The sequence below is a fragment of the Mchenga conophoros genome, linkage group LG22, assembly GCF_057382185.1.
Source record: "Mchenga conophoros isolate Kocher_MC1m ecotype Shallow Benthic linkage group LG22, M_conophoros_male_GT1.1, whole genome shotgun sequence".
NCBI lineage: Eukaryota > Metazoa > Chordata > Actinopteri > Cichliformes > Cichlidae > Mchenga > Mchenga conophoros.
Window position 1 is genome coordinate 15,081,108 of NC_140546.1, and position 26,724 is coordinate 15,107,831.

A 26,724-nucleotide genomic window follows, 5' to 3' on the forward strand; every position below is an offset into this window, starting at 1 on the left:
ACATTGTTGCAAGGGAGCAGACGAGGGCAACTGGGGTCAAGCGAAGGAACGGCGTTTGTAACATAGCTGTAGGACGATTCATTCTGGCTACTTTCTGAAGTAGCGTATTTTAGCCTACAGATTCCAGACTTTGGTCATTATATACTGTATTTTGCAGACAGTAGGTAAAACAACACAAAGTCATACTTGGGAAAGCAGCTACTTTTTGTGTTTTGTATACAAACTCTTTCATAACTCCTGTTGACCAGAGGCTATTTACTAACGTAAGCAAAGATATAGTACATAAAAATAAATTTATGTATCCTCAGAAAATTCAACAACTAAACTTGATCTGAGGATCCTAAAACTTGAAAAAAAAGTGATTTCTGATGTTTGTCCTTTTTAATTTATTTTTATGTACTATATCTTTGCTTACGTTAGTAAATAGCCTCTGGTCAACAGGAGTTATGAAAGAGTTTGTATACAAAACACAAAAAGTAGCTGCTTTCCCGAGTATATTTATGACTTTGTGTTGTTTTACCTACTCTGTGTCTGCATTGCCGTCAGCATATATCTTTATTTATATTATCATTGTAGAACTGTTAAATTTGTTGCAATTTCTGCTATCCTCTTGGCGTGATCGCTCCTGAAAAATACATTTTTATAAGTCAGTGAGAGTTTTTGCCCTGATCAATAAAAGATATATAAAACTCCCTTTGCCAAAAGCTGGTTGCAGCTTCTATCTTATGATATGATTGTTTTTTTCTGGCTCAAACTGACATCATCCGCGAGAGATGTGTTCGACAGAGTCTAGGCCAGGGGTGCCCAATCCCGGTCCTCGAGAGCTACCGTCCTGCAGCTTTTAGATGCATCCTTGTTCCCACACACCTGAATCAAATGAATGGCTTGTTATCAGGCCTTTGCCAAACATGATGGCATGCTGAAGAGATCAAACCATTTGATTCAGCTGTGTTGGAGTAGGGATGCATCTAAAAGCTGCAGGACGGTAGCTCTCGAGGACCGGGATTGGGCACCCCTGGTCTAGGCCAACGACTCCTTTACAACATTTTAAATCCCGGAAATCAGTTTTAAACCGACAAATACTGTTTTTTTCCCCCACTACGTTCTTGAGTTATTAAGGAATGGGTTCCTGGATTTACAGCGATTTTCCCTGTGTTCCGCATCAGCTGAGGGCATCCGGTGCAGGATGGGAAACGTAGGGGGAGGGATGCCTGCGTGAGGAATAAAGCCACAGGCATCTTTTAGTAGTAGCTATTCGGCGTGGATGTACTCGTAAATTAAGAACAAATTCAGATTTTTTTTTCCAGAAAGCGTTTTGTTTTTATGCCTAAAAGCAGCACAAGGTGCTTATTATCAGTCGGTAATTAACGCGCGTAAAAATGTCCAAATTAAACATCTAATAGAAAAAAATAATATTAATATCCAAAACGCTTCTATATTCGAGACATATTTTCGGCATATTTCGCGTTCTTAATATGTGTTACATGGCCATCGGCCTGGACACACCACAATCTATTTCCAGATGATGAAAACAGGGGGAAGCTATGCTCTTAAAATGGCAGAGATGGATTTAAAAACAGCCACATCAGCGATGGAAGCCTTGGTTCGCGCCACCGTAAGTGTATATCTGTGACATTGTGCTGTTAGTTGATATACGCTGAATATAACGTGGAGTATGAATTTGTATCTATTTATTTCTTTTAAATAAAGAGTAGCTATCATGTTTTATCATGTTTTAAAGGGAAAAAGCGAATTATCGGCGGAATGTCTCTATCACATGGGCCCAATCCGTGTGCTATCTGTTTCTGAACCTCAATTAAAGTCCACTGAAATAAAATAAAACTAAAACATATTTTTCTTATCATCTTTAGCCAATTAAATATTGATCTTCTTCGATTTTTGCTTTACCGACATTAATGAGCTATAGTCGGTAGCCTACATATCGGACTTGAGCTTAACCTCCATTCAAATGTGGCAATTATAATGTCATTAAAAAAATAATAGCATGGGTGCAGACCCAAATGACACGTTTCTTTTTTCGGCACTCTGGATGCTCGTTTCCATGGAGACGAGATGCAGGACTCGGGGCTGCTGCTGAGACAAATAAAAAAAACGTGTATCGATGCATCTGGGAGCATCAAGCATTGCAGGGTTAAAACCTAGAGGTAATTTTTAGACACGGCTCCAACAGAGCGTGGTGGAGTGGTCTTAGAGGTGCACACAGAGCACGTTCAGCAGTCAAAGGCAGTCACGTGCGTTATCTTTTCCGTCGCCATAGCCCGCTTCCTCCAGAGCCCATCGTACCTGCGCTAGGAGAGGTCGTTGTAATCGCTCAAACCCCTCCCCTCTTTGCACTACACAGACACTGCTCTGATCCTGGAAATGCTGTCATGGCGCCTAGATTCCAGGTGAAGGTAAGGATGCGCTGCTTGTTTTTCCCCGCCGGCCTCAGCAGCAGTGCGGACTGTGCGTGTGAGATGGAGGTAGAGAGCCACAGTTTGTAGCTGTGCGCTCAGCCTGCAGGAATCGGAGGTGCTTGAAAATGCGATAGGCTAAGCTGCTAGAGGATGAGGAAAAAGATAGGCCAGAGTTGACATTGGAGAAAATGACTGAGGTGGACTGAGGGAGGAAGGAGGTTATTAGCATTAATCCAGTTTCATACTTCAGTGCAGGTCGTCGCTATCCGCCAGTTCTCTCCGTGTAATTCTAATTTGACTAAGGTGGTGCTATCTGCAAATTGGGTAGATGGTGCGCTATCAGCCAGTATCTGCACAGATTTTTTCATCCGGCTATATTGTATGAATGTAGACCTTTCCTTTTTATATTCCCTTCATAATATTCCAATTGTTCTGCAACCCTATGCATGATCTTTGTGTTTAAATAGCCCTGATGGTGGCATCATATCACATCACAGTGACACAATCCCCAAATCCCCTATGCAGCACTGTCAGTCTGTTTGCTTTGTCCTGGTTTTGAAGTTAACTCATAATGTCTGTGATGCCCTGCAACCAGTTTGGTAGTAGGTTCTGTGTCAAGGGCATCCACAAAGCAAAGGGGGGGGGGGGGGTCTCATGACTGGGAAAAGGACAACAAATAAAATATATTATTATTCTTAACATCACTGGACATAAAATCTGTGTATTTTTCACACAGACCAGGATGTAATGAGAGTGGAATTAATCTTTTATCAGATCAGAGTGACTGCAGTGGTAAAGTCACAGGTTTATGCAATAGTCAGTGTCCTTTTCTGTCAGATCCATGTCCTTGAGCAGAGCACGCGTTAGGTGCTCCAGAGGTGCGAGTTTTGATTCGCCATCCAGGTCTGTTTGCTGTAGTTTCACAAAGCGAAGGTGCTGCATTGGCAGTAATGTATAAAAAAAGACAAATGCATTATCAAACCTGATTTTGCGTGCTAATATTACACATTACTACACATTTTTACGAAATTTCTTAGAAACAAGTGTGTTATAGAATTTCTGAGTCATAAAGAAATGTGGCTACTGGCTCATGGTCACATGCATGGCTGTGATTTAAGAGATGGGTGGTTGAATAATTAATGCCTCATCTTAATCCATATTTAACAAGATTGGCACCCTGTGTCGCCTGTGTGGCACATCTTTTTCACATTGCTAAGTATTTCTCAGGGTATCTGCTGTGAAGCCGTTTCCCCTCAGTTGTACATCTGCAAGTCGGACTGGTCTAAAACTTGAATGCTGTTCTGGTACTGAGTAAAAATGTATGTATAGAAGTAAGAATCAAAGCTCTTAAGTATAAAACGACATTTGGCTGAGTCATAGTCTTAATTTTGCATCTTTATGCTATAATTGGATAGTTTTAGATTTTAATCAATTCCATTGGCATTCATGTTTGAGAGCTTTTTATGCTGCCGGCAAATTTTAGTTCCATTTATTCAAGTTAAAGTTTTTTTTGTGCACAGTCAGGTGTCTGTGTGCTGCGTTCCTAAACACAATCATCTTCAGGATGTCTGGATACTCAGCCTGTTTTTCTCTACAGCACCATGTGCAGATAGTCATCCTTTGCTTGTTTGCTTCCAACAGTCTAACATGAAGAGCCTGGAGCATGAGTTGCATTGCCCCGTGTGTAAGGAAATAGTTAAACAGCCTGTGGTCCTGCCATGCCTGCACAGCGTCTGTCTCTTGTGTGCCTCCGAGGTCTTGGTAGCAAATGGATACCCGCCTCCAGAGCTTCCACCAGAACCCAACTCACCAGCCTCCACACCCAACACCCGTTCACCTCGTCAGGCACGCAGGCCCACACCTAAAAATGAACAACGGCCCATCGACCGCGTACTGCGTTCAGGTTTGTAGTACCTCTCTCCATTTATAACCTAAACTAAAAGAAATGGCAACCATGATTTTCCTTAATTTTCTTTGTTTATAACTGGTTTTACTTTTTTGTTTAAGGTCCACACCCCCCTTCACCATCCATGCCACGGTCTCCCGGTTATGGGACGTACCCAGGTAGACGCCGTAAGGAAGGTCCACCCTTGGTGATGATGTTCCCCTGTATCCCCTGCGGCAGAGATGTTGAGCTGGGAGAGAAAGGCCTTACTGACTGTCTGCGCAACCTCACCTTGGAGCGTATAGTGGAGAGGTAAGTATAGACTCAATCTGCAAACAGAAGATTGGGAGCTGTGGCTCAGGTGGTCGAGCAGGCCATCTCAAGGTCAATGGATCGAACCCCAGCTCCTTCAGATGAATGAATATTAGAAAAATGATCGTGTATGTGACTGAGCGAATGAGACTTGCAGTAAAAAGTGCTTTCTGTGTTTAACTTGAGCAGAAAGATGCTATTTGAGTACAGATTCATGACAAAAACAGTTAGATAACCCTACAGATTGCTGATGTCCTTCAGTGCTCATGATGTTTATGGACAAATGTAAATAAGGAGAGGACTTAGACCTGAAAAGCAGAAGGTATGGGAACAGGTCCAAAACTTATTGTCAGTATTCAGCAGCTGAACCAGCACTGAGCGTGCACTGCAACATGCTGTAGCTACCCTGGCTGACCGCATGTTTCCACAGCTTTCCATTCATCACCTGCTCATTACCATTTGTCTCAAGCACACCCATGGGCTCGACTCACTCTTTGTTATAAACATTTGTGTTCCTTTAATGAGAATTTATTTCATGTCCAAATATTCAACTCATTAATCCTTTATTTGCTTGGTTGCCAGGTCCCACTTCATTTAAAAAAAAAAAAAAAAAGGTGGAACGAGCTCAATAACGTGAGGCTAAATCAGTCTGTCTTCTCTTTCTCGCTTACCTTTCTCAGGTACAGACACACGGTGAGTCTGGGCAGTGTGGCTGTGATGTGCCAATTCTGTAAGCCGCCTCAAACTCTGGAAGCCACCAAGGGCTGTGCTGACTGCAGGTCTAATTTCTGCAATGAGTGTTTCAAACTCTATCACCCATGGGGAACGCCACGGGCGCAGCATGAGCACATCCAGCCTACACTCAACTTCAGACCAAAGGTACTGAAACACTGACACACGCATACTGTTCATCCACATCTGCTTGTGCTAAAATAAAGCATAAGTGACAGCAGACATGAAGTCTTTTGTTACACTTTTCAACAAGACATGCTTTGCTGAGGGTTTATAAGTATTAATTGTATATGTTGTTAAATAAGTGGTAAATCGAGTGTAGTTATATTGCACTGCATTATATAGAAAGTGTGATTGCCATGCGAGGCACAGTTCAAGTTGCATAAAGGATAGTAATTCTACATTATCATAAGACTGCATGGATGGAACAGTTATGGTTTCTTTCCATGTGCAAAATATGGATTTCTGACCCACTTAAATTGTAACAACACAAGAAGAAAATACAGAGACCCCTTTACATTTACTTTACTTTGGTTTTTCAGAGCCCTCCACTGGCTCTTTGCTGCTTAGTAAAAGGCAAATCAATAAATTACCCAAGCATACTCACACTTGTGTGCTACATTCCTGTTTTCTTCCAATCAGTAAAATGTGCTTCAGATTAAATTGTTCTCATCTATTTTGCCTGTCTCGCTCAGGTGCTGACTTGTCCAGAACACGACCAGGAGAAGCTGCAGTTCTATTGTCGGTCATGTCAGCGGCTGCTCTGCCCCCTCTGCAAACTGCGCCGCATTCACACCGGACATAAAATCCTCCCAGTGGCCCAGGCGTACCAAGCGCTGAAGGTTTGACTCACAATCTGACATCTATCTCTGTCCCGCACAGTAAAAGGTTTACTAGAGGCAGGAATACACACAAAGAATGTAGTAGTGAAGCCAGCATATATGTGAATAGTGTGAAACCCTCCATTTCACAGGTTAAAATAATATATTATAGTAGTCAAAGACTGCTTCACTGCTTCCTCTGACAAACAAACCGAAATCAGCTGATTGTTGCACAAGTGCAAATGCAACCGATAAACAAGATCGATCGGCAGGCAGACTAACAATTCCAAGGAATTGGACTAGAGAACCGGTTCTTGATTCCTGTCCCTATCTATCCTTCCATCTTCTTTCACTTGTCTGGAACACCTCACCCAGGTGCCATCTGACAAGGTCAGATAAACAACCTCAACTAGCTCCTTTTTATTTGGAGAAGTAGCGACTCTGCTCCAAGTCTTTCACGCAAGACTGCAGAGATGAGATTCTGAGCTATCATGGAGGAATTGTTGCACCACTTAGACTTAGTCTAGATCTCTAAAATAGTTTTGCACTTCACTAACATTTGAAATACAACCAGCAAATGCAATGAAGGTGAAGATAAAAATGATGCAGTGCTGTTTAAAAAGCTACAGTAATGCAGCTTTAACTGTTAGACAAGCATAGTGTGCAAGATAATGCAGATGTGTGGCTGTGTGAAACTGATAATCTGTGTGCATTTGTTGTTTCTGTGTCACATATTCGGTGTTAATTTGACAGGAGAAGATTACAAAGGAGATGAACTACATTCTGTCCAACCAGGACACAGTTTTGGCTCAGATTACCCAGCTGGAGAGTTCCATCACACAGACTGAGGTGATTAATACTTCTGGCCCACAAAATCTCCCAGAACATGGGATTAAAATCAGTCAGCAGCTACTGCAAGTATTTGTTCAGCTTGGCTGTTTAGGATTGGATACTATGTACAACTGCTGCATGTTTCATGCATGATCCAACCTGTTTGACTCTTTTACAGTAAACCTGTTACCTACTATAGCTGGCATCCCTAATCATATCATTACAAACCTATATAACTCCAAAAATGTGTTTTTTCTCAAAGTGTTTTATAATGTTATTTGGACCCTTTTTAAGAATGTACCAGCAGAAGCCTGGTGTTAGTTCTCCAAACTTGTCTTTGTGCTTTTTCCTCACCAGGTAAACAGCGTGTCGGCCAGAGAGCAGCTGGCTCAGAGCATCAGGGATTTGACGGCCACTCTCGCCGAGCGTCACGCTTCGCTCACCCAGGCTCTGGAGGGGGCACGGCAGAAACGAGGCGAGGCACTGGCTGCTCAAGTGGCGGAGAGACGTGGCTTGTTGGAGCACGCTGGGCTCATGGCGTACACGCAGGAACTGCTGAAAGAAACAGATCAGCCCTGTTTTGTGCAGGCTTCTCGCCAGACTCATAACAGGTTTCCTTTTTGTTTACGTTAAGTAATCACTCTCTGATTTGAATAGATCTTAGATTAGCGCTTTCTTTCTTTTTTTGAGGGGAAATCTTCAGAGACTTCTCTTCCTGCATTCTTCTCTGTGTTGTTTGGCTTCAGGGTAGAAGAAGCAGCCTTAGAATGTATAGGAATCATAACTTCATTGGTTCCAATATAGGATTCATGTTGATCATCTTGCCAAATAAAGAAACAGCATAAGCAGTGTTGTCAGTAAATCCAAAGAATAGCACAAAATGTGTGTATTGTCAAAGTTTCCAGTACCATATTTTTATTCTTGGAGTTGCTTTGCATGAGTCTTATTTATATAATAATAAGCCCCTTTGTTATTTTCTTTCTGTAACAAGCTGTTTTACCTCCCGTGCACCTTTGAGCCTACATTCTTATGACTGGCTGCCTATTTTATTACATTTACTGGGACTATTTGTGCATACCCTTAACTCATTATTTGAAAGTTCAGTTTATTGTTGCATCTGTTATTATAAAAGTAAATATCCATCAGAGAGGAGGCAGGGAACACCCTGGCTAGGTTCAAATGTAAATATGTGAAAGGAAATATGGAAAGCCCCACATACAGCACAGTATCTGGAAATAAAAACTGAAGGGATGTCACTAATGTGCTGCTTATGTTTTTTATTATAATAGAAATATAGATTAAAAGCAGTCTTATCTTTTATTTATTAATGTATTTTCTTTTTCATACATCCTTTTAAACTGTGAGTCTTCCTCACTGTCCCTCCAGAAAGCCTTTGATTCCTCTGACGCCGCTCTCCCTGTTTTCACTGCACTAGGCTGAGTAAAGCAATTGAGAATCTGCAACATTTCACACTAGCGGCCGATCCATCATTCAGACACTTCCAGCTGGACGTCTCCAAAGAACTTAAACTCCTGACAGAGTTGAACTTCATCCAGGGTGAGGAGGGTTCTAGTTGAAGGTTAAAAAAAAAGATACGAATGAAATAGCGTAAGAGCAAGTTTTCTATTAACTTTCTAATTAAACATTCACTGTCTAAATAATTTCATACCAACTACATGCGAGTGGGTTATAGAATTATTATTATTACATATATAACATAACTTAAAAATTTGATCTAATCATTATGTTATTGCCATAGTGCCCTTGGCTCCAGTGATCGATACCCAGCGTAGTCTGGCCTACGACCAGCTGTTCTTGTGCTGGCGACTGCCCCCGGAGTCTGCACCATCCTGGCACTTTTCTGTAGAGTATCGCCGTCGTGGTGTAGTACCAGGAGGAGCGTCCAGAGGTGGGATCAGAGGAGGACTGGCTGCTGCACGCTGGGGCTGGCAGCGAATGGACGAAGTGAGTGGAAGCAGCGCTGTGATTGACAGGTTGGAAATGGACAGCGTGTACGTGCTGCGGGTGAGAGGCTGCAACAAGGCAGGCTACGGAGAGTACAGTGAGGAGGTGTACCTGCACACCCCGCCTGCACCAGGTGAGGGCACACACCGAGCTTCTTAGTTGTCCTTATTAACAACTGAACAGGACGACTTTGTCACAGTGTAAACACACCCAAACAACATGGCTGTTTGAGGAAAAAACAAAACAAACCAGAAACATGTCAAACTAGTTTGACGTGAGGTTGTTTACATGCATGTCACAGATTGTCCTGTGAAAGCAACCACACCTTGAAACTGGACTACAACCAGTTTTATACCATATATATTTTTGGGAGTCAATGTTTTATTTATGAGATCTTATCTGACGACTCAACATTTACCCCAATTAATAATCATGACTATGACACCAAGCAATTGCATCCCAGTTTAAAGTGCAGTGACTTTCAGGCATTGCTTCAAAAAGGTTCAGATGGTTTCCTGCATAAAGTTTTTTAAATTTTCTGCACAAGCAGCCTCTGTAAGCACTGTGACTTTGTCAGAATTATCACCTTATGATTGTATCTCTCTTTCACCAAGCTAACTGATAATAAACATGCTGTGTATGAACACTGTTGTGTAAAAGTATTCGCCCCATCTGTCTTAGTTTTCTTCATATGTCACACTTACATGTTTGAGATCATCAAACTAATTTTAGTATTAGACGAAGATGATGCAAATACATAAAGCACGTTTTTGTATGATGATTTTAATTCTCAGCAAGGGGGGGGGGGGAAGCTATCCAAGCCTACACGGCCATGTGTGAACAAATAATTGCCCCCTAAACCTAGTCATTGGTTGTGATGGCAGCAAGAACTGCAATCCAGCTTTTGCAACACCTGCCAGTGAGTGATTCTCCCAGTCAGTCCGGCTCTGGAGGACTTTTGTTTCAATTCTGCCAAACTGGAGGGTTTTGCGTGTCACACTACCACAACCATATTTGACTGTTGCACGAGTGCTTTTATGTTAGTTTTATCTTGGATTTTATGAGCAGCAAACCTTCAAAACCTTCCAAAAGGTTCAACTTTAGTCTCAGTCATCAGTCCACTGAATATTTTCTCAAAAGTCTTTGGGATTATCAGTATGTTTTTTGGCTTTTTTTTTGGCTGGCCACCCCTGGTTAAAGAGTGGAGGAGGACTCTGTGGTTTGTTGATGGCCCAAAGTCTTAGAAATGGCCTTGGTAACCCTTTCAAGACTGAGAGATGTCACTCATTTTGTTTCTCATCTTTTCCTTTAGATTGTGGCATAATGTGTTGCTTTTTCAGATCTTTTAGCTTACTTCACTATCAGACAGCTTCTTTTTAAGTGATTCTTGATTCAATCGGGCCTGGGTGTCACATGTTAAATTAAATTCATCTGTCCAAAAAAATGTTGTTAATCACAGTTAATTAAGGATTTAACAAGGGAGATAATTACTTTTTCCATACAGGTCCAGGTAACTTTTTCCACTTTAATTAATGAAATCACTATTTAAAAACAGCATTTTGTATTTACTCTGGTAATATTTTTCTAATATTAGAATTCAATTGATGATCTGAAACATTAAATTTGGGATAAATATGCATGAAACTAAGAAATCAGGAAGGTGGAAAATACTTCAACAGTACAATCACAGCACTGTACAGAAACTGTAAATTTGTTAGACAAGAGTCACATTTTAAGTCACTTGAAAAGCCATAATGTGATAAAAATTTGCTTGTTATGTACATTCCACGAGTAGTTTAATTTAACTGACCTGCGATCAGATTCCCTTGAACACCTTTAGGTTAGACTCTTATGCAGAGCTGGTTTAAAGGAGCAGTCCAACCTGATTTTAGTCCCAGCTCCCAACATGGAAGAATCGTCAGGAGACTCTTAGCACACCTTAATGAACTGCATGTGTTTTAGTGTCATTCACATCTTGCAGGGTTAACAATGTGCACTGTACAAACCATAATCCTCAAAAGTATGAAAATATTAATACCTGAAACAAAAGCAACTGCAGAAAATAAATAAACAAGAAAAACGGTGTAAACACGCAGCCCACTTTTCTTGGTGAAAGCTTTATTACTTGGACTTTATTTTCTGATTTATTTTGTCTGTTTCTCTCGCCATGCAGGCACGTTGCTTGTAACAGAAACACAGAAACTGGCACCAACATTAACTTAGCTCACAGTAACTGTGCATGCTGGAGGTAAAACTGTAAGAAAACATACCCAGAGTAAACACCCAGTAAACAGTTCTTGGCTCACAACGTCTTTTGTGTTTTTTTTTTTTAGCGTAGCTAAATACAGCAGGCATCTCTGTTACTCTTCCAAATACATTTGCTGTACCTCAAGACCCCAAGGTCTTTAGACAGTATCAAATATGTTATAATTACTATGAAAGGAGATATGAATTTGGATGGTTTATCCCTCTGTTGAGTGTAAAATGCATCACACACACTTGACACGTTCACCACATCGCACCCATTTTTTGTTTTTTCATTTAAAATGAAAGCATTGGAATGCTTGCTGTGGTGAAATGCTTAAAAATCCATTCTCTTTTCTTTTCTGTCATTCCAATTTTTCCTTTCTCACTTATTTCCACTTCTCTCTCTCTCTTCACTTTTGAATCGTCTTCACTTTCTTACTCTTTATTTCCTCATCTTTCTCTCATGTATTATTTCCATTTCACAGCTTTCTACTTGTCATCCTCAACTGTGCTACTTCCACGCTGCCAAACTACGTGCCTCCTACAGAACGTAAGAAGTGCACTCATACGTATCCTCTCACCAAATCTCTGTACCCCATACCACTAAATTATTTGGTCTTTTCCCTGTTTCTCTTTACGGTCATCCCACACATCCTCTGTTCTTCCACCCCTGCTTAGACACCCACTCATCCCTCCGCCTCCCACTTTAGCTCCTGTAACGAGATCTCTCTGAGTGCTGATGAGGTTTGCGGTTTGTTAAGACCTGAGGCTTAACAACATGGATCTGATTCAGATCTAGGGCTTTTTAACCATCGATTTGAGTGATTGTTGAATTCCTCGTGTCCTTGTTGGCTGTTGTTTCCTTCCTGCTATTGCATATCTTCCCACTGTACTTCCTGTGGAAATACTGCACTTAACGCTGCCAAAGCTTCTGTATTTTACTTCCTGAGTCATCAGTGCATTGTGTGGACCAGTGTCCTTTTCTCTTCCAGTGCTGGTGGAAGGAGGTGCATGCCTACTCTGTGGTCCTCTCCCTCTTGGCTCTCCTCTCAGCTGCTTCTTATTCTCCTCACTGTTTTTCTCTTTGCCGTTTTCTGATTGTAAATCTGTCTGTCACCTCCTGTCACTTCTAAAACCCCCATGTGTCATCTCTGTATGCACCTGTCCCTTTGTTTTCTCAATTTTCCCTCTTTCTTGCCTCCATTCTCTTCTTCTCTCCCCTCCCTCTGCTGTGTCCTCTGTCACACTCTCTCCTCTCAGTGCTTAACTTCTACCTGGACTCTCGCTGGGGTCTCCACGCCGACCGCCTGGTGGTCAGCAAAGAGCAGCGTTGTGCCCGCAGCGTTCCTGGTCTCTCTCTGCTGCAGGCTGCCGACCACGCCCTAACTTCCTGTCACCTGACTTCTGACCTACTTGTAGGGGATGTAGCCATTACACAAGGACGGCACTACTGGGCATGCTCAGTGGAGCCTGGGTCTTACCTTGTGAAGGCAAGTGAATTCATGTGCACACATTTCAACAATCATTGGTTATTATTAATCTTTGCCTTTTTTTCCGCAAAGTGTCTCTGTTCTGTCTTCCTCCCCTCAGCCCCCCACCGCCCCCCCACTGTTGACAAAGTGCTTGCTCATAGGGTTTAATCTGATTGTTGGGGTTTTCTGTTTTCTCCATATTATTGCAGGATTTATACTTATAATATAAAGTGCCTTAAGTCCTTGTGATTTGGCACCATTTAAATAAAACTGAATTGAACTGAGCATTTCATGAAAACGTACTGCCAGGTCAATATTCCCATTACTGTGTGTAGAGTATAGTATAGACTTTTTTAAAAAAAAACTAAATATTCCAGATTAAAAATGCTTTAATCTTCTTTAAAAAAGTACCAAATTTGAGCACTGCTTAAGGCCACAGGTCATCAGATTAAGAAAGACTAATAAAAACAAATGTGGTCGGTGAAACTCAAGGAAAATAAAATTTTTGTGTTTTTATGTTTATGTTTTTGTGTCGTGACTGCAAACTACCTTTTAACAGTTTCTATTTTAGTTTGAAGAAGAGCACTAGAACAGACAAATGGCCTCTTTGTCCAAACAATCTCAAAGTACAAACTGGCCTGTGTGATACCCAGAGGTCCGAGATGTACGGCTTTAAGGGTATTAAAAAAATCATAAAATCTAAATTTAAAATGTCCTCAGAGTTGGTGTGAGGAAGGTTCAATGGGAATGATATGTTAATGAAGTTAAAGTGTGATTTCATCATATTTGGTACAATGTAAGATCAGCCTTCTGTCATTTCATTCAACCAAAATGAAATGTTTGAATGAAATGACAAAGTGTGTGTGAATTTGTGTGAATTTAAACACACTGTCTGCCGCCTTCCTTTTTAAAATGAGCCCTAATCTACTTATAATAGTGACACGAACCCAGAGAACACATAAACCCACCACGCGGACTACAAGCAGTTTGTTCTCATTTCCGTGCCTCACCCTTGCTCCCTTTTCCAATTTATTTACCTCTCATTAGTAGATGGGGATCTGCCTTGTCTAGGAGTCGCAGCCAATCCCCTCTGAGGCTTTCCCCAAAGTGCAGCCTCAATTCATGCTTACGCCATCTGCTGTTATCTATTAGAAATGCTGTCGAATCTAAATGAGGAAATGGTTCCAGCTTGTGAAATAACCCAAACTATACTGAAACTAATATACCTAATAACTGTAATTCTCTTTTTCTCCATGGCTCTATTTAAAGGTAATATAAACTCCAGAGTTTTAACTACATCATTTATTTTCTCAATGCAGATTCCAGCTGCCATAGATTGAGAGGCAGACAACCCTTCACACCTATGGACAAATTAGAATTGCCAATTAACTTAACTTACTTGGGACGACGTCTGAGTACCAGAAAGGCCCCAGCCAATATCAAAAAGGCTGACATATCAAATATGTCACCCTTATTTACCCCAATAAGGGCGACATACAACAGCTTCCCATGTATTCTTAATGATGGGTTTTGATACCTCGTATATATTAATAAAGATATTGTCTGATGAGCATTAGAATAGTTTCCAGGTTTTTAATCAAGGGTAGCTGCTCAGTTCAGAAAAGAGCTTCAATGGTTACTCCTATTGTTTTAAGAAAAAGGCTAATCCATTCTTTAAAATGCATCCACTTAATTAAAATAAGGACAAAATTGGATAACTTAAATGAGGTTTGCTATAAAAATAAGTTCTTTATCAATTACACAATGGTTGTTTCTCTTTTCTTTTTGGAACAGGTGGGAGTGGGCCTGGAGTCCAAACTGCAGGAGTGGTTTCACCTTCCACAAGACATGGCCAGTCCCCGGTGAGCAAAGAAAATATGACAGCTCCAGATCCAGCCTAATAGATTTTAACTCCAGCAGTGATGATCATGCAAATTACGATTTACTACAATATTAATGCTTATTTATGTGTATTTAGGATCCACTCTTCAAATAGGATTACAGATTAGGTTTAATTTAGTATAAACAAAATCTTAGGTGTGCAAAAAGTAGGAGGCTCTAAATACTTGACTCCACCTGCCAACATTTGTCACACATGCTGTGACTGCAACACCACAAAAACTAGTTTAAAGAAAGAAAGCCGGTGGTCAGAAAAGAACTTAAGAGCTCGCTCTGTCTCTCTGCAGCTACGACCCAGACAGCGGCCATGACAGCGGCGCAGAGGATGCCCTGGATTCTGCGCCGCCCTTCTGCTTTCTGACTATGGGGATGGGTAAAATCTACCTGCCGCAGCACAGCTACCACCATCAACAGCGGGACACCAACAGCAACGGCCATTCATCGCCCGCTGGCCTCACTTACCCGCTGCCGCCCCGGCTCGGTGTGTGCCTTGACTTTGAGAAAGGGCGCGTCACGTTCTACGATGCCCATTCCTTGCGGCCTCTTTGGGAAGGCCACGTGGATTGCACCGGCCCCGTGTGCCCCGCTTTCTGTTTCATTGGTGGAGGGGCCCTACAGCTTCAAGAGCTGGTAGCCAATCGCAACGCAGATCAGACTCCGGTCAGACGGGTGACCATCCAGCCGCGAGTTTCCAATTTAAATAATGGCTGATCTGAAGTTGGTAATCGGGAATGTATTTGGTTAATTTGTGAAGTATTTACAAAGCTAGAGCGAAAAGTTAGACATCTCAGCGACTTTGGTTTGTATTTAATTTTCTTCTACAAGAAAATGTTTCTATAGCAACAAATATGCAATGTAATTATGTTTCTTACATTTTTGTTACATGCAGTTTTGCAAGAGTTACTGCTTAAGTAGTGTCTGGACTATCCAGCACCTGATATGTAATTATATCTTTGATGCTTGCACTTGTAGCCAGGCTATACTGCATACATTTATAATGCTAATGTATACATAGCTTCACACAGTGTCGTCTTTCATGTAGAAGCTTTTATTCTGTCATTTCGTGTCCTTAATGGTTCTCTTTTGTTTCAGAGATATGAACATTATGTGAATACAAAAGAGCTTTTATTGCATCTATAACTAAATCTGTGTTTAACCACAGCTAATGCTAGTCATTCAGCCATTATGATCCCAACCAAAGTGATTGTTTTTCTGGGATGTAAATGTGGTAAATTAGAGGTAGAGAGGAACAATGAGGCAATACTGTAATTAGAGGCTCCAATTATACCTCTGCTGCACAGCTAATCACTAGTTTCCACACTTCTGTTTGTGCATCGCTGTTTTGGATTTCAAATAGTCTGATGTTTGTCTGTGTGTGTGCGTGAGTGTATGTGTGTGCATTTGGGTGTTTAATTCCCTGTTTTCACGGGGGCGTGTGGCTTGACTGATAACGGCACCGACTGGCAGATAGTGAAAACTTGTTTTCTCGCACACAATACTTTGGATTTTTTTCCCCCAACCTTGCTTGATTGTAAGTTAATGAGCAGCGCTTCTCATGAAAAGAAACAGAAGATTAACGTGTAAACTTCGTCTGCTGACAGAATGTTTGCAAAAGAAAAATGGATTAAGGAAGGAAACACTGAATAAATTCAAATTGTTTAAATTATTACAGACTCACCTTCTGTTTCATTGTGTTGCCGTGGTTGTTAGAATTCAATCAGCGTTTCAGACTGTTCTTAATCGGCGTCTTTACTGTGCTCCGGCAGTGAAACGTTGGCGCCGTTTCAGCGCTAGGGGGCAGCAGTACTCCGTCTCTGAGCAAAGCACTAGAGACACACGCTGTTACTGTAATGGTCTGAATACATTTATTTGGAAAGGAGAATCACTGAGGATGTTCCCCATATATTATTTGGTATGTGATACTGGTAAACAAATGACTGAAATGTGCTGCTAACCTTATTCTTAAATACAAAGAAATATTTGCTTTGTCTTTCTTTTTTTTGCCATATAAAGAAAATATTATGATGATGAAGGTGATGAAGAAGAATTAAGGAATTGTCAAACTTAGTTTAAAAAAAAAATAGAGAGCCACAGGTTTGATCACTTGAATTAAATAAATAACAAATTAACAAACCAAGTTTGCTCTGCTTTCTTTGTGAGCGATCTCTAAAGTTGACCTATTATACTTTTCCTTTTTTTCCATCATACATGTCCTGTTACAGTTGTGGATGCTTCTATTAAACAAATCAAATTATGAGGCCAGCTTATGTATACAAGTAATTGCTATCAACCAAGTGCAATTCAATGCAGTTTTATTTATATAGCGCCAAATCACAACAACAGTTGCCTCAAGGTGCTTTATATTGTAGAAACCTAGGGAAGAACCAGGCTTTGGGAGGGATGGCCATCTGTATGACCAGTTGGGGTGAGGGGCACAGAACTCTTTCAGAGTTTTTTCTACTCTTGGATCTACATGAAGTGTTTCTAAAATGACCGCTTGTGTGATGGTGAGTTTGAAGGTTGTCTGTCTCAAGTTGCCCTGCAACAAACTGGCGACTTCTCCAAGGTGTACAACCTCTCACTCTCACCCTACTACACCTGAGCTAGGCAACAGCCTCCCACGAACCTGAATTGAATAAGTGGAAGAAGATGGATGGATCTGTATGATGTCAAAAAATGGGGATAATCTCTATAAAATGGTCATCTTGGACGCATTTCTCTGTCTGAACACGGCACCCCACCCACATGGTGTTCAAGCTCTCCATTTTTGAAGGGCAGCCAATCAGAGGAAAGTTGGCATAAAGACAGAGTAGCAGTTTGTTTCAGACCGAGTCTCGGTTTAAGACGGATCGTTTAGAAGTGTAAGTCATGCGAAGCTACTTTAGTAAAGGCAAGGATTTAAATATGAATTTTAAAATGAACATGTTTAAAATTCGCAGCTTACCACATTAGCATACTTGTGGCATATATCTACATGTGGTTGTTTAGCATAATACAAATTATTCATCTATTTGTTAAGGGGCCAAACTGATGCCAACTCACATTCAATGTACACAAGTGGCCTGAAAATCTTGAAACACAAATGCACATGGGAGGACACAACCAGAGAGCAGCCTTTGGACTTTAAACCATTACACCTCTAATGATTTGCTACACTTTGGCCACTGATAGCTGTGGCATTAAATCATTCACTTAACAGCACACAAACCTTTACACGTTGGCTGATCTAACTCATAAAGTCTAACCGGATCACTCATGCCAAGTTCCCGAACTCCACAGAAAAAGCATTCATTGCCAAACGATCTCTTGGAATTATGTGCTGTAAAGGATGTGTAGGATGTACCAGTAAATCAAATTTTACTGTTTACACAAATGCAATAAAAAGTTAACTTATAACAGACATTCTGTACGTGCCCTTTAGACCCAGGCTGCTGCTAACATAGTGACTAAGACAGGAGTTTACTCTGATAAAGCAAAAAAAGACGTCACCTGTTGGTTGAAACAGACTGGTGACTTGGTAGATATTTCCAAATGTTTAGATGTTTGCCCTTTCCTCATAACAAATAATATGCTTATGGTTTTTTTCCATGTTTCGAAAATAACATCCCTGCTCATGAGATTCTTTTGGTCAATGAAACAATCGGGGTGAGAGCAATGAATAGAGATGACCATCTGCTTTTGATAGATGTATTAACACCTCACATGTGCAGGCACTTAGCATTCCTTATGTAAATGTAATGTAAATCACTGCCGTTTACCTTTTATGAGCTTCAATATGAAAATCCACATATGTGTTTAATTGGACCCACATTCAAGGGGAAGCTGTATGGGGATTTGGGATTGCCTCGACCACAAAGGGAAAATAAAAAATGAAGGAGAAAAAGAGAGATTGAGAGAAAAATAATAAAGCGTATAGCCTTGACACAAGCCAAGGTTCTTTCTTTTTTTTTAACGTCCTTATGCACACAGATAAAAATACAACCTCCAAAGGGAGATTTAGCTCTGATCCCCCATGATATAGAAGAAGTGGAATGTACTGTAAAGTATGAATATGGCCTGCGCAACCTTCCACCTACCCCCCTGCTTGCTTGCTGCACCTCTCTTCTTTTAGTCCAAATCTGTAACAGATTGGGTTTAGTCTGACTGGAGGTATGCAGCCACAACACCACATGTAGGGGTCTGCATAATCCCTCCTTTGAGTATTAAGCACACAGCATGGGCATTCTTTTAAAGACCTGGCAGGAATTACTAATACATAATCTCCATGATCATCATTTAGTATAGTTCAAGGGGAGAGGATGGGGGTGGGGAGGAGGCAATCATTTGAATTTATGAGGGATCTCGGGGGTATATACAATCTGTGAGAGACAGTGTGTGGTGCCATCTGGAGAACACATAGGACTCGGTCTGCTGGAATCCCCAAACCCAGCCAACATGGAGCTGAACGTCATGTTCAAGAGGCCTGAGATGTTTGTTTAATGCACAGAGTGGTTTCTATAGCCTGAAGGGGAATACATTGTTTAAGAGGAACCGACTTAATGCTATTCTGCTGAGTCAAAACTATTACCATGGTTCTTTGTGATGGAGGCCGGCACTAAGAATTAAACAGACAGGGGGGTGAATAATTTTTAAAAAGACATCATTATAATGCGCATGTGATTCAAAGTTGATTTTGCCAGCTCCCACTAAAACACAGCAGCAAAACTTTTATGTAATTGAAGAAGTACATTTATTCTTAAATAACCGGACAAACTTTTTATATATATGCAATCACAACAGGCGACGAGTCCTCCTCCATGTGACACAGGTTATTTGCCGAAAGGATTGAATCACACTCAGATCATTCGCTTCTTTTACTGAGTTTGCGCCGCCTTTAAATTTAATAACGCTGCCTGGATATTTTTCTTCCAGACGCAGTGATTGCTGAAACATTTATGTTCCTTTTACCCGTCCATCCATCTCCACATGAGACGAAATGGAATTCATAATATACAACTTCCTGCTTTTATCGCATTGATGATCTAAATCGAGGTAGGAGGGGGAGAAAAAATCAATCAGCTAAATGTTGGCTAAGAGGATTTGAGGGGCATAGCAGGGCCATCTCTCCTCACTATTCTAAATGAGGGGTGACAGTAATGCTTGACAGAGCCCATATGGCCACTGTAACCCACTGCACTGCAATTGTGAGGGAAGACACAGGGCTAAGTCAATTTAATGTTTACACTCCGGTGGCATATCCCACTCTATTGGATTTGTTTACTAAGCTTTGTATTCTCAATTGAATGATACAATTAGCATTATGCAATGAGTGTGTAGTGGAAGGCGTGACACATACGCCGCGCAGCCCTACAACTAGCATGTTTTTGGCATGATACTGTACATTACAGGCCTAGATGTTAAGAGTTACCACTCCCATGTACGTCTGTTAAATATAAAGCTGAAGCTTTTTCTTGGCTAGAAGTAGTGACTCCTTAGAGAAGGAGCCTCAAACATATGGAGCCAGAGCCAGCCTGCCAAAGGATCCAATTGGACCCAGCGCATGGGTTTGCAATGTGTAAAAGTGCAGCAAAGTCATTAATAATTACAGCACTTCAAAGGAAGAGAATGCTATTGCTGAAAATTAGGTGATTGCAGCATTACTGCAGAGGTTGGGAATGTCTGGGTAATTTTACAAGTTTTGAAAGATGTTGACAAAAGTTATTTGACTCATAAAGATGTAAAATTTGGTTGTTGTTAGGATCTAAGTGGCCTACTTCATGTGAAGATGAGCAAATGTGAAAAAACTGAGATGTACTGTTGAATTAAGCTTAGAGTATTTTGTTTTCAATGAGACACTTCAGGCTGTTCGTCGTCTGTTTTGTAAAAAGCTGGTTCATTAAATGTGGGCTTTTTAATGTTTCATTCCACTGGGGAAATTTTCAAGGTTTTTCGTCTTATTATCATCATTATTATTTTATACATATTATTATGCATGGGTTTTACAGGCCAGTGAACTGGGACTGCATGTGGCCCATGAACTAAAATGGGTTTGACACATATGACACCCCTGGAAACCTCTGGTATACACAGTGGCTGTTTCCTCCTGTTAGACACAAAATTTGATCTTTTAGTTTAATTTTTGACAAGAAAGTAAGCAACTGTATTTTGCATAATGCTGAACTATCACTCTAACCTCTTAAACCAACAATGTGAATGCCTCACGTTGCAGATTGATTTTACGCTAACCTGAAAAGAATGGTTCACTGGTTAGAACCATTAAAATCCTGTCTTTTCAATCAAGTGAGTGAAGTGAACCAAACTTTATTGCATAGCTTTTGGCCCTAAGGTGTAACTTTTAGGATGGCGTAGCTTCAGATTTAGTATGTCTGTAGTCTCTGCCTGTAACTTAACAACTTGGATATTACTGTTTCCATAAAACCGAGGCGTGGGAATAGCATTTTAAAGAAACTAATGGTACAGAATCTTTGTAACAAATGGTGTGAGCAGGTGTGGGGCCAGTGCATGTGTGGTAAGAAATCAAGATTTTGGATTGAGCTTTACAGTATGCACTGTGACATATCCACTCAGTAAATCAGTCAGTCAGTCAGGACGCAGCACACTGAGATTGGTTTTCCACCATGGTCAAACATGCTGAGTCGGACCTCAATGTCCCCTGCACAGTAAAAATTCCAGGTTTCTGAAAAGGAAAAAGGCAATTCAAATCAGCGTGTCAACAGGGGATCTGTAAACCACACGTTTCCTGGACGGCTCTGTCAAGACCAGCTGTGCACACATCATAGCCTGTCTGATCTGTGTGTGCACTGTTAAAGAAAGATGGACATGAAGGGGGGAAAAAACACAAAAAGAAGGAGACGTGGGAAGTAATACCAACAGACACACTCAAAACATGTAATAGAGAAGGGGGAGTAGGTATTTAATCTGTGAAAACAAATAGGACCAGCTTTCTGAAGTCTAATGACTCCTTAGGGCTATCTGTTACCACCCTGCAACAGCCCACCCTGGCCTTCGTTTCTGTGCCTCATCACCTTCCAGATGCTCACCCAGTGAAGGGGTGAAAGGTTGGCAGGTGCCTTAAGGAGCAGGGAGGAGCCTCGGGGTCAGATTTCTGTGAGGTTGAGCAGTCGTGATCTTTGGGTTGAGAGGGGTGGCGGGGCAATATGGCTTGTGTCAAGATGGGCATGACTGCAGAGCAGCAGTCTGACCCAATCAACTTCATTTATGGGTAATGACAGACAGACAGCCTGTCTGATGTGGTGGCCTCATTGAGCTGCCACTTCCCACCCCAAATCCATAGTCCTCCAATCCTTGACCTGTAGCATTTCAACATAAGGTCAATGGCAGTCACCAGCGGCATCAACAATGGCGTATCTTTGTGTGGTTTCAATTGCAAAACTGACCTGTAAATGTGAAATAAATTATTTACTTCACCTTTCAAGCGCCAGGCGCTGATTACATTTGGCGTACCGCGCAATAGCTTAACTCTGTAGCTGCTATAAATGCATAATTAGTTTGTAGAGTAAATCAATAACGTATGGATTTATGCTTGGATGACCAAATCTATGCGATTTCCCCATTCATGCAAAGCAAGAAAAGAAACAAGAAAGGTCATTCTCTGCATAATGAGACACCAAAAGCGATATCTTGAATGCAGTCAGTGATGCTCGCATCCATCGACTGGGCGTAATTAGTTTTTTGTCTTTAACTTGATGTTCAGTTTGGCAGATCTGCCTATTTAATGCTTGTTTCAGTTTATCCCAGACCTCCTTAATACAGTATAGTGAAATAAAGTTTGCCATGTCTACACTAAAATCAATGCGCTTTGTCTTCCTGATGGTCTATAGCTGCATTTAATTTAGCAATACAGAAGCATCTCCCAAAGAGCTGTTTGCATCGCCTCTTTCAAGGGAAAACAATGTAGTGAGCAGATCGGACTACTAGACAGAATTCCCCCTTCCTGCCATTACCATCAATTATGTAAACACAAGACGAGGTCAGTTTATTCCAGTCTAGACATGCAGCTCTCCATCATCCGCCCCTTGCTGCGTGCACAGCACTGACCCACATTAATACATTTATAATCAATACCTCCTCAGGTCCTGTGGGCATACTTGCCTATCAGATGTTGAAGGAAATTGTGCAGTCCAATTTAAAATGGCCGGGGGGTGGGTGGGGGAACTTTCATAGCCATGTGCCAATTAGTTCCACTGTCAATAACGGTAATCCTAAAGGACACTGTGTTTCAGGGTGAGAGGAGAGAATGGATGGAGGGAGGAAGGGGACATCATCAAGCTTATGCCCGTTGTTAATGGCTGTTACACTGACAAGAAGCATTTGATCAGACACTCACACAGACACACACACATTGACACACACACACATATTGTGGCCTATGAATGTGGCTGAAGGGGTTGTGTTATGGGGCAGAATTGCACATGAAGATAACAAGTAATGACGTCTTATAAAGGTCAACAAACAAAGCACTAGTGGGACAAACGCAGGCTGTGTGATGAGATTCATTAGGACAGCGTTGATAGCGTGGAGAGAGAGGAGAAGAGGGAATGGGGGGGCGTGGGAGGGTGAAGGGTGAAGGGTGGGGGCCACATTCCTCCACTGTTTCACTGCTGCCATCACAGCAGCAGCTGAAACAGGTGTGTCTCTTTACTCGGGCCACCGAGGGCAAGTGCTGGTCTCACATGGTTAAGGATGGTCACACTTGACCACACTCTGACCTTACACCCAACGGAGTAGCCCGAGACTTCATTAAGTGGGCCCTAAGTAGCGCAGGGATCCCACAACTATTATGTCTGCAATTTAATACAGGCCCTGGCTGTCCATAATGATCGCGGCTCAAGGGTATTTATGAGCTGTGTGCTTATCAATGTCAAAACCTTCAGGAGTCCCACTTTAAGTCCAGGACACCCGATGAGAAGGGTAGCCGGGTCCTCCACCCTGATGCCCCTACTTTGATTCATAGCCACCTCAACTGTCTGAAGAGCCTCTTCTTAAACTTTAAAGTTAGCAGACAAACTCAGCTTCACTCGTTATGATCCATCTGGGCACAAAGGTGCCGTTTGAAGCCGAAAACAAAGGAGACAACCGAGAAGTAGCTTTGTTTAAGGACACATCAACACAGGCCTAAACTAATGGTCTTATTGGGATAACACACACCTTGTTGCACTGAGACTTGAAACCATTATACACGATGTAAAGATTAACACTTGAAACTCGATCTATCACGTATCTGCCTAAAGATGTGACTGAAAACTGTTCAAAAACAAAGACATTAAAGCTTCAGGTTGTGGTGACGGGTAACAGTGACTGTTAGTGGCAGGAAGACCTAGCTAAAAATTGTTCTTCATCTGATTCTTCTTTCAGGTCATTTCATTTCATTTATTGTCAGCTTAAAATATAACAAGTCTCTTCTCTCGCTCCGTGCCTCTCAAAATCTAACAAAAGAGAGGATTATGGTGGTGCTCCTCACTGAACATCTAATATAGAGTTGGAGGCTCTGCTGTAAGCATTTTAGCATTTAGCCATTTAGCATTTCTTTTTGTTACTTTTTGTTTATGAGACTTCTGACATCTAAAGTTTAATACTCGAAGTGTTACCCTCGAGGACAACACTTTTTCTGACCTCTCTTTGGACGAGCGATGTTGCTCTCATTGTGTTTCAGGGTTGTCAGCCACACCCCAGTGCCTGGATCACCCACGCCTAAAAGGTCATCAGACCATCACTGGGGCTGGACATCATGTCCCACTCATCCTCAGAGTGCCATCTATTGTTGAGCTTGTTGACAAGTATCCTGTTATGACCCCGGAGTACTTGATAACTCATGGGAGGCAATCTGTTTCTTGCTTTCTTCTTCTCATGTTTTTGTGGTAACATCAGAAACGATTTGATTCCATAGACCAACTGAGTTTTGTTTCCCTAGGCGTTGTGGGCTTTCTTTTCCTTTTATTTCTTTGGCCTTGGAAGGCTCTGAAACTTATCTGCTTCCTTTTGTTTTTTGCACTTGGTTTGTCTTTGTTAATTATCTCACTGTAAATAAAAGTCATACTTTAATACACTTAAGAGTGTTTCCGCTGCTTTTTCCCCTTGTTGCGCTTGGTCCCATATTTCCAGTAACTCCCAGTGTTCCCCTAGACATCACGTCAAGGCTGTGGCATTGACATAAATTACATTTAAACACTTAAGTAAAAGAGTAGATTAACCTTCTCAAGGCAGGCGTTGCCGATTTGCAACAGTTAAAAACTAACAACCTGATTACCCCACATACATATTTTGAGTTTTTTTTTTTTTTACTCAGAAGTACCACTGCAGGACTTGGTTGTGCATTAGCAACAAAAAGTTTAATTTGAGCCTGAGAGGGTTAAAAAAAAAGCCAACTCAGTTTTATTACTAAAAATGTAAATACACTTCACAATTTTCCATTTCTAGTCAATACACTGTAAAGTTTTTTAATGAATATTGCAATTAAATTAGTTCCTGAAGAGGTTTAAGGAGAAATGGGCCATGCTTTTTCCGATGATTCTTCATCTTTCATCAGTAAATCTGAGGTTGATGAGCTCTAAGCCTTTGCTAATTGGTTTAGCATTTTCCAGCCAGGCTGTACTAATTTTTAAGTTGTTTTCCAACCCACGTTTTCATGGAAAAAACCCTGAGTTTGAGAGATTTCATCTTGTTTTGCCCCTTGTTTGGATTCCCAGACACGTATCACTTCTTCTTGTTCTTGGTCACCAACCAAAAAAAAAAAAGAAATCTGTGCATGGACTGGACTGTAGGTCACTCTTTGCTTTTTCTCAAGCACATCAACACTCACATCTAATGACAACATTACACACAGCTACAGTCTCCAGCTCAGGAAACAGAGGGTTCCTGTTTTTGAATCCAGGCTCTATTGTTATCTTAAACAGCATTTTGACAGTCCACACACACTCGCCCCCTCCTCTCTCCTTCTGGCTTTTTTTTAGCATTTTTTTTTTTTTAATCTCCCCAGCTTGCTTCACACACTTGAGATATTACACAATTAGTATCTAACCAATCTAGATCCTTATATAGCTTTGTAGTAGCACACATTCTTATCTGGACCTTTCACTCGGCTAATATTGACAAAGTCAAGGAGATAGAGTCAACACAACGCTCCATTACCACTGTTCCTGTTTTATCTATGGGCCTTATCCTTGCTTTCTGGCTGGAGTCACACAATCACTGCAGTTTCTGCTCTTAAATACCAAGTATCTCCTCAACAATCACCGTCTCTGCCAATCCCTGTCACACACCGTCTTTATGCTTTTGTTTCTCATTCCTTTTACTTGCACTGCTATATATATATATATTCACTCACCATTGTGAGAACTGAGATGCTGCATGCAGGCTTTTGTGCAGCTGAAGGTGTTAGAGGGATTGAGGAAAGTCTGGATAAGCAACAGCTGGATTTAATGCACCATTAAGGTCATTGGTTGTTCAAGCTGCACCTGCAAATCTCCTGATTTCACCCCCTGTTTAAAGCTCTTTCCCTTGTCTGCTCCCTCCCTCCCCTCATTTTTTCTCTTGCCCTCTCCTCTTTCGTTCACATACTTTGTCAGGCCTTTCTTTTTTATTTGTGGTCCTCTCAGCTTTCTGTGTCTGGTCCTACTCCTGTCCTATCAGCTTCGAAAGCCCCCACCCACCCCTTCTTTCTGGTTCTTTTACAAAAATAACTCTTTCACTACACACCCCCTGTCTTCCTTTATTTTTATTTTTTGCTTTATTCTGCATATCCCACTCTGTTTCTTTTTTTCAAGTTTCAATATCTCATTCTCTCAGTTTTCATGCCCCTCCTTCTCACAGGCTGTTGTGTTGTGTCTGCCAGGCCTGCTCGATTGGAGGACAGGTTTCCTGAGTACTGGAACGGAACAGGAGCTGGCAGGGAGATACACTGAGAAAAGCCAGCTCAACCGTTCCCACTGAGAGTCACACGCGCTCACAGCGCTGCCCACACCAGTGTATTCCAGGCAGGACACGGCACACGCTATGATGTATGTAATGATGTGGCATGTCATGGGTAATTCCACCAGGATTCACTTTATCATGGCGATGGAGAAACCTGACCTTGGTAGTCTGGTGTGTATCATGTCATGTCTGCTTAACAGTAACAAGTGCAG

At 41.4% G+C, this 26,724-nt stretch overlaps 1 protein-coding gene across 2 annotated transcripts; it reads left to right on the forward strand.

Annotated features, from left to right (window-relative positions):
* The first annotated feature begins 965 nt into the window (after nt 1–965).
* Nucleotides 966–16,247, forward strand: trim46b (tripartite motif containing 46b). 2 transcript variants are annotated; one of them, XM_085262270.1, is made up of 12 exons: nt 966–1,615; nt 4,059–4,320; nt 4,425–4,614; nt 5,295–5,493; nt 6,042–6,188; nt 6,921–7,016; nt 7,356–7,609; nt 8,434–8,555; nt 8,758–9,096; nt 12,471–12,700; nt 14,477–14,544; nt 14,869–16,247. In XM_085262270.1, exons 1-12 carry the CDS (start codon nt 1,523–1,525, stop codon nt 15,290–15,292), a joined length of 2,424 nt encoding a protein of 807 aa, XP_085118396.1. In that variant the 5' UTR covers nt 966–1,522; the 3' UTR covers nt 15,293–16,247. The 2 variants fall into 2 exon arrangements, with proteins under 2 accessions (XP_085118396.1, XP_085118397.1); XM_085262271.1 differs by lacking the exon at nt 966–1,615 and adding an exon at nt 2,196–2,414.
* Nucleotides 16,248–26,724: the final 10,477 nt, after the last annotated feature.

Excerpts from the sequence above, each read along its gene's own strand:
- trim46b (XM_085262270.1), top strand. The coding sequence starts at position 1,523 with ATGATGAAAACAGGGGGAAGCTATGCTCTTAAAATGGCAGAGATGGAT. Across the intron at positions 4,321-4,424 it reads CGACCGCGTACTGCGTTCAG|GTCCACACCCCCCTTCACCA; the intron begins GTTTGTAGTACC and ends TTTTTGTTTAAG. Across the intron at positions 7,610-8,433 it reads TCTCGCCAGACTCATAACAG|GCTGAGTAAAGCAATTGAGA; the intron begins GTTTCCTTTTTG and ends TCACTGCACTAG.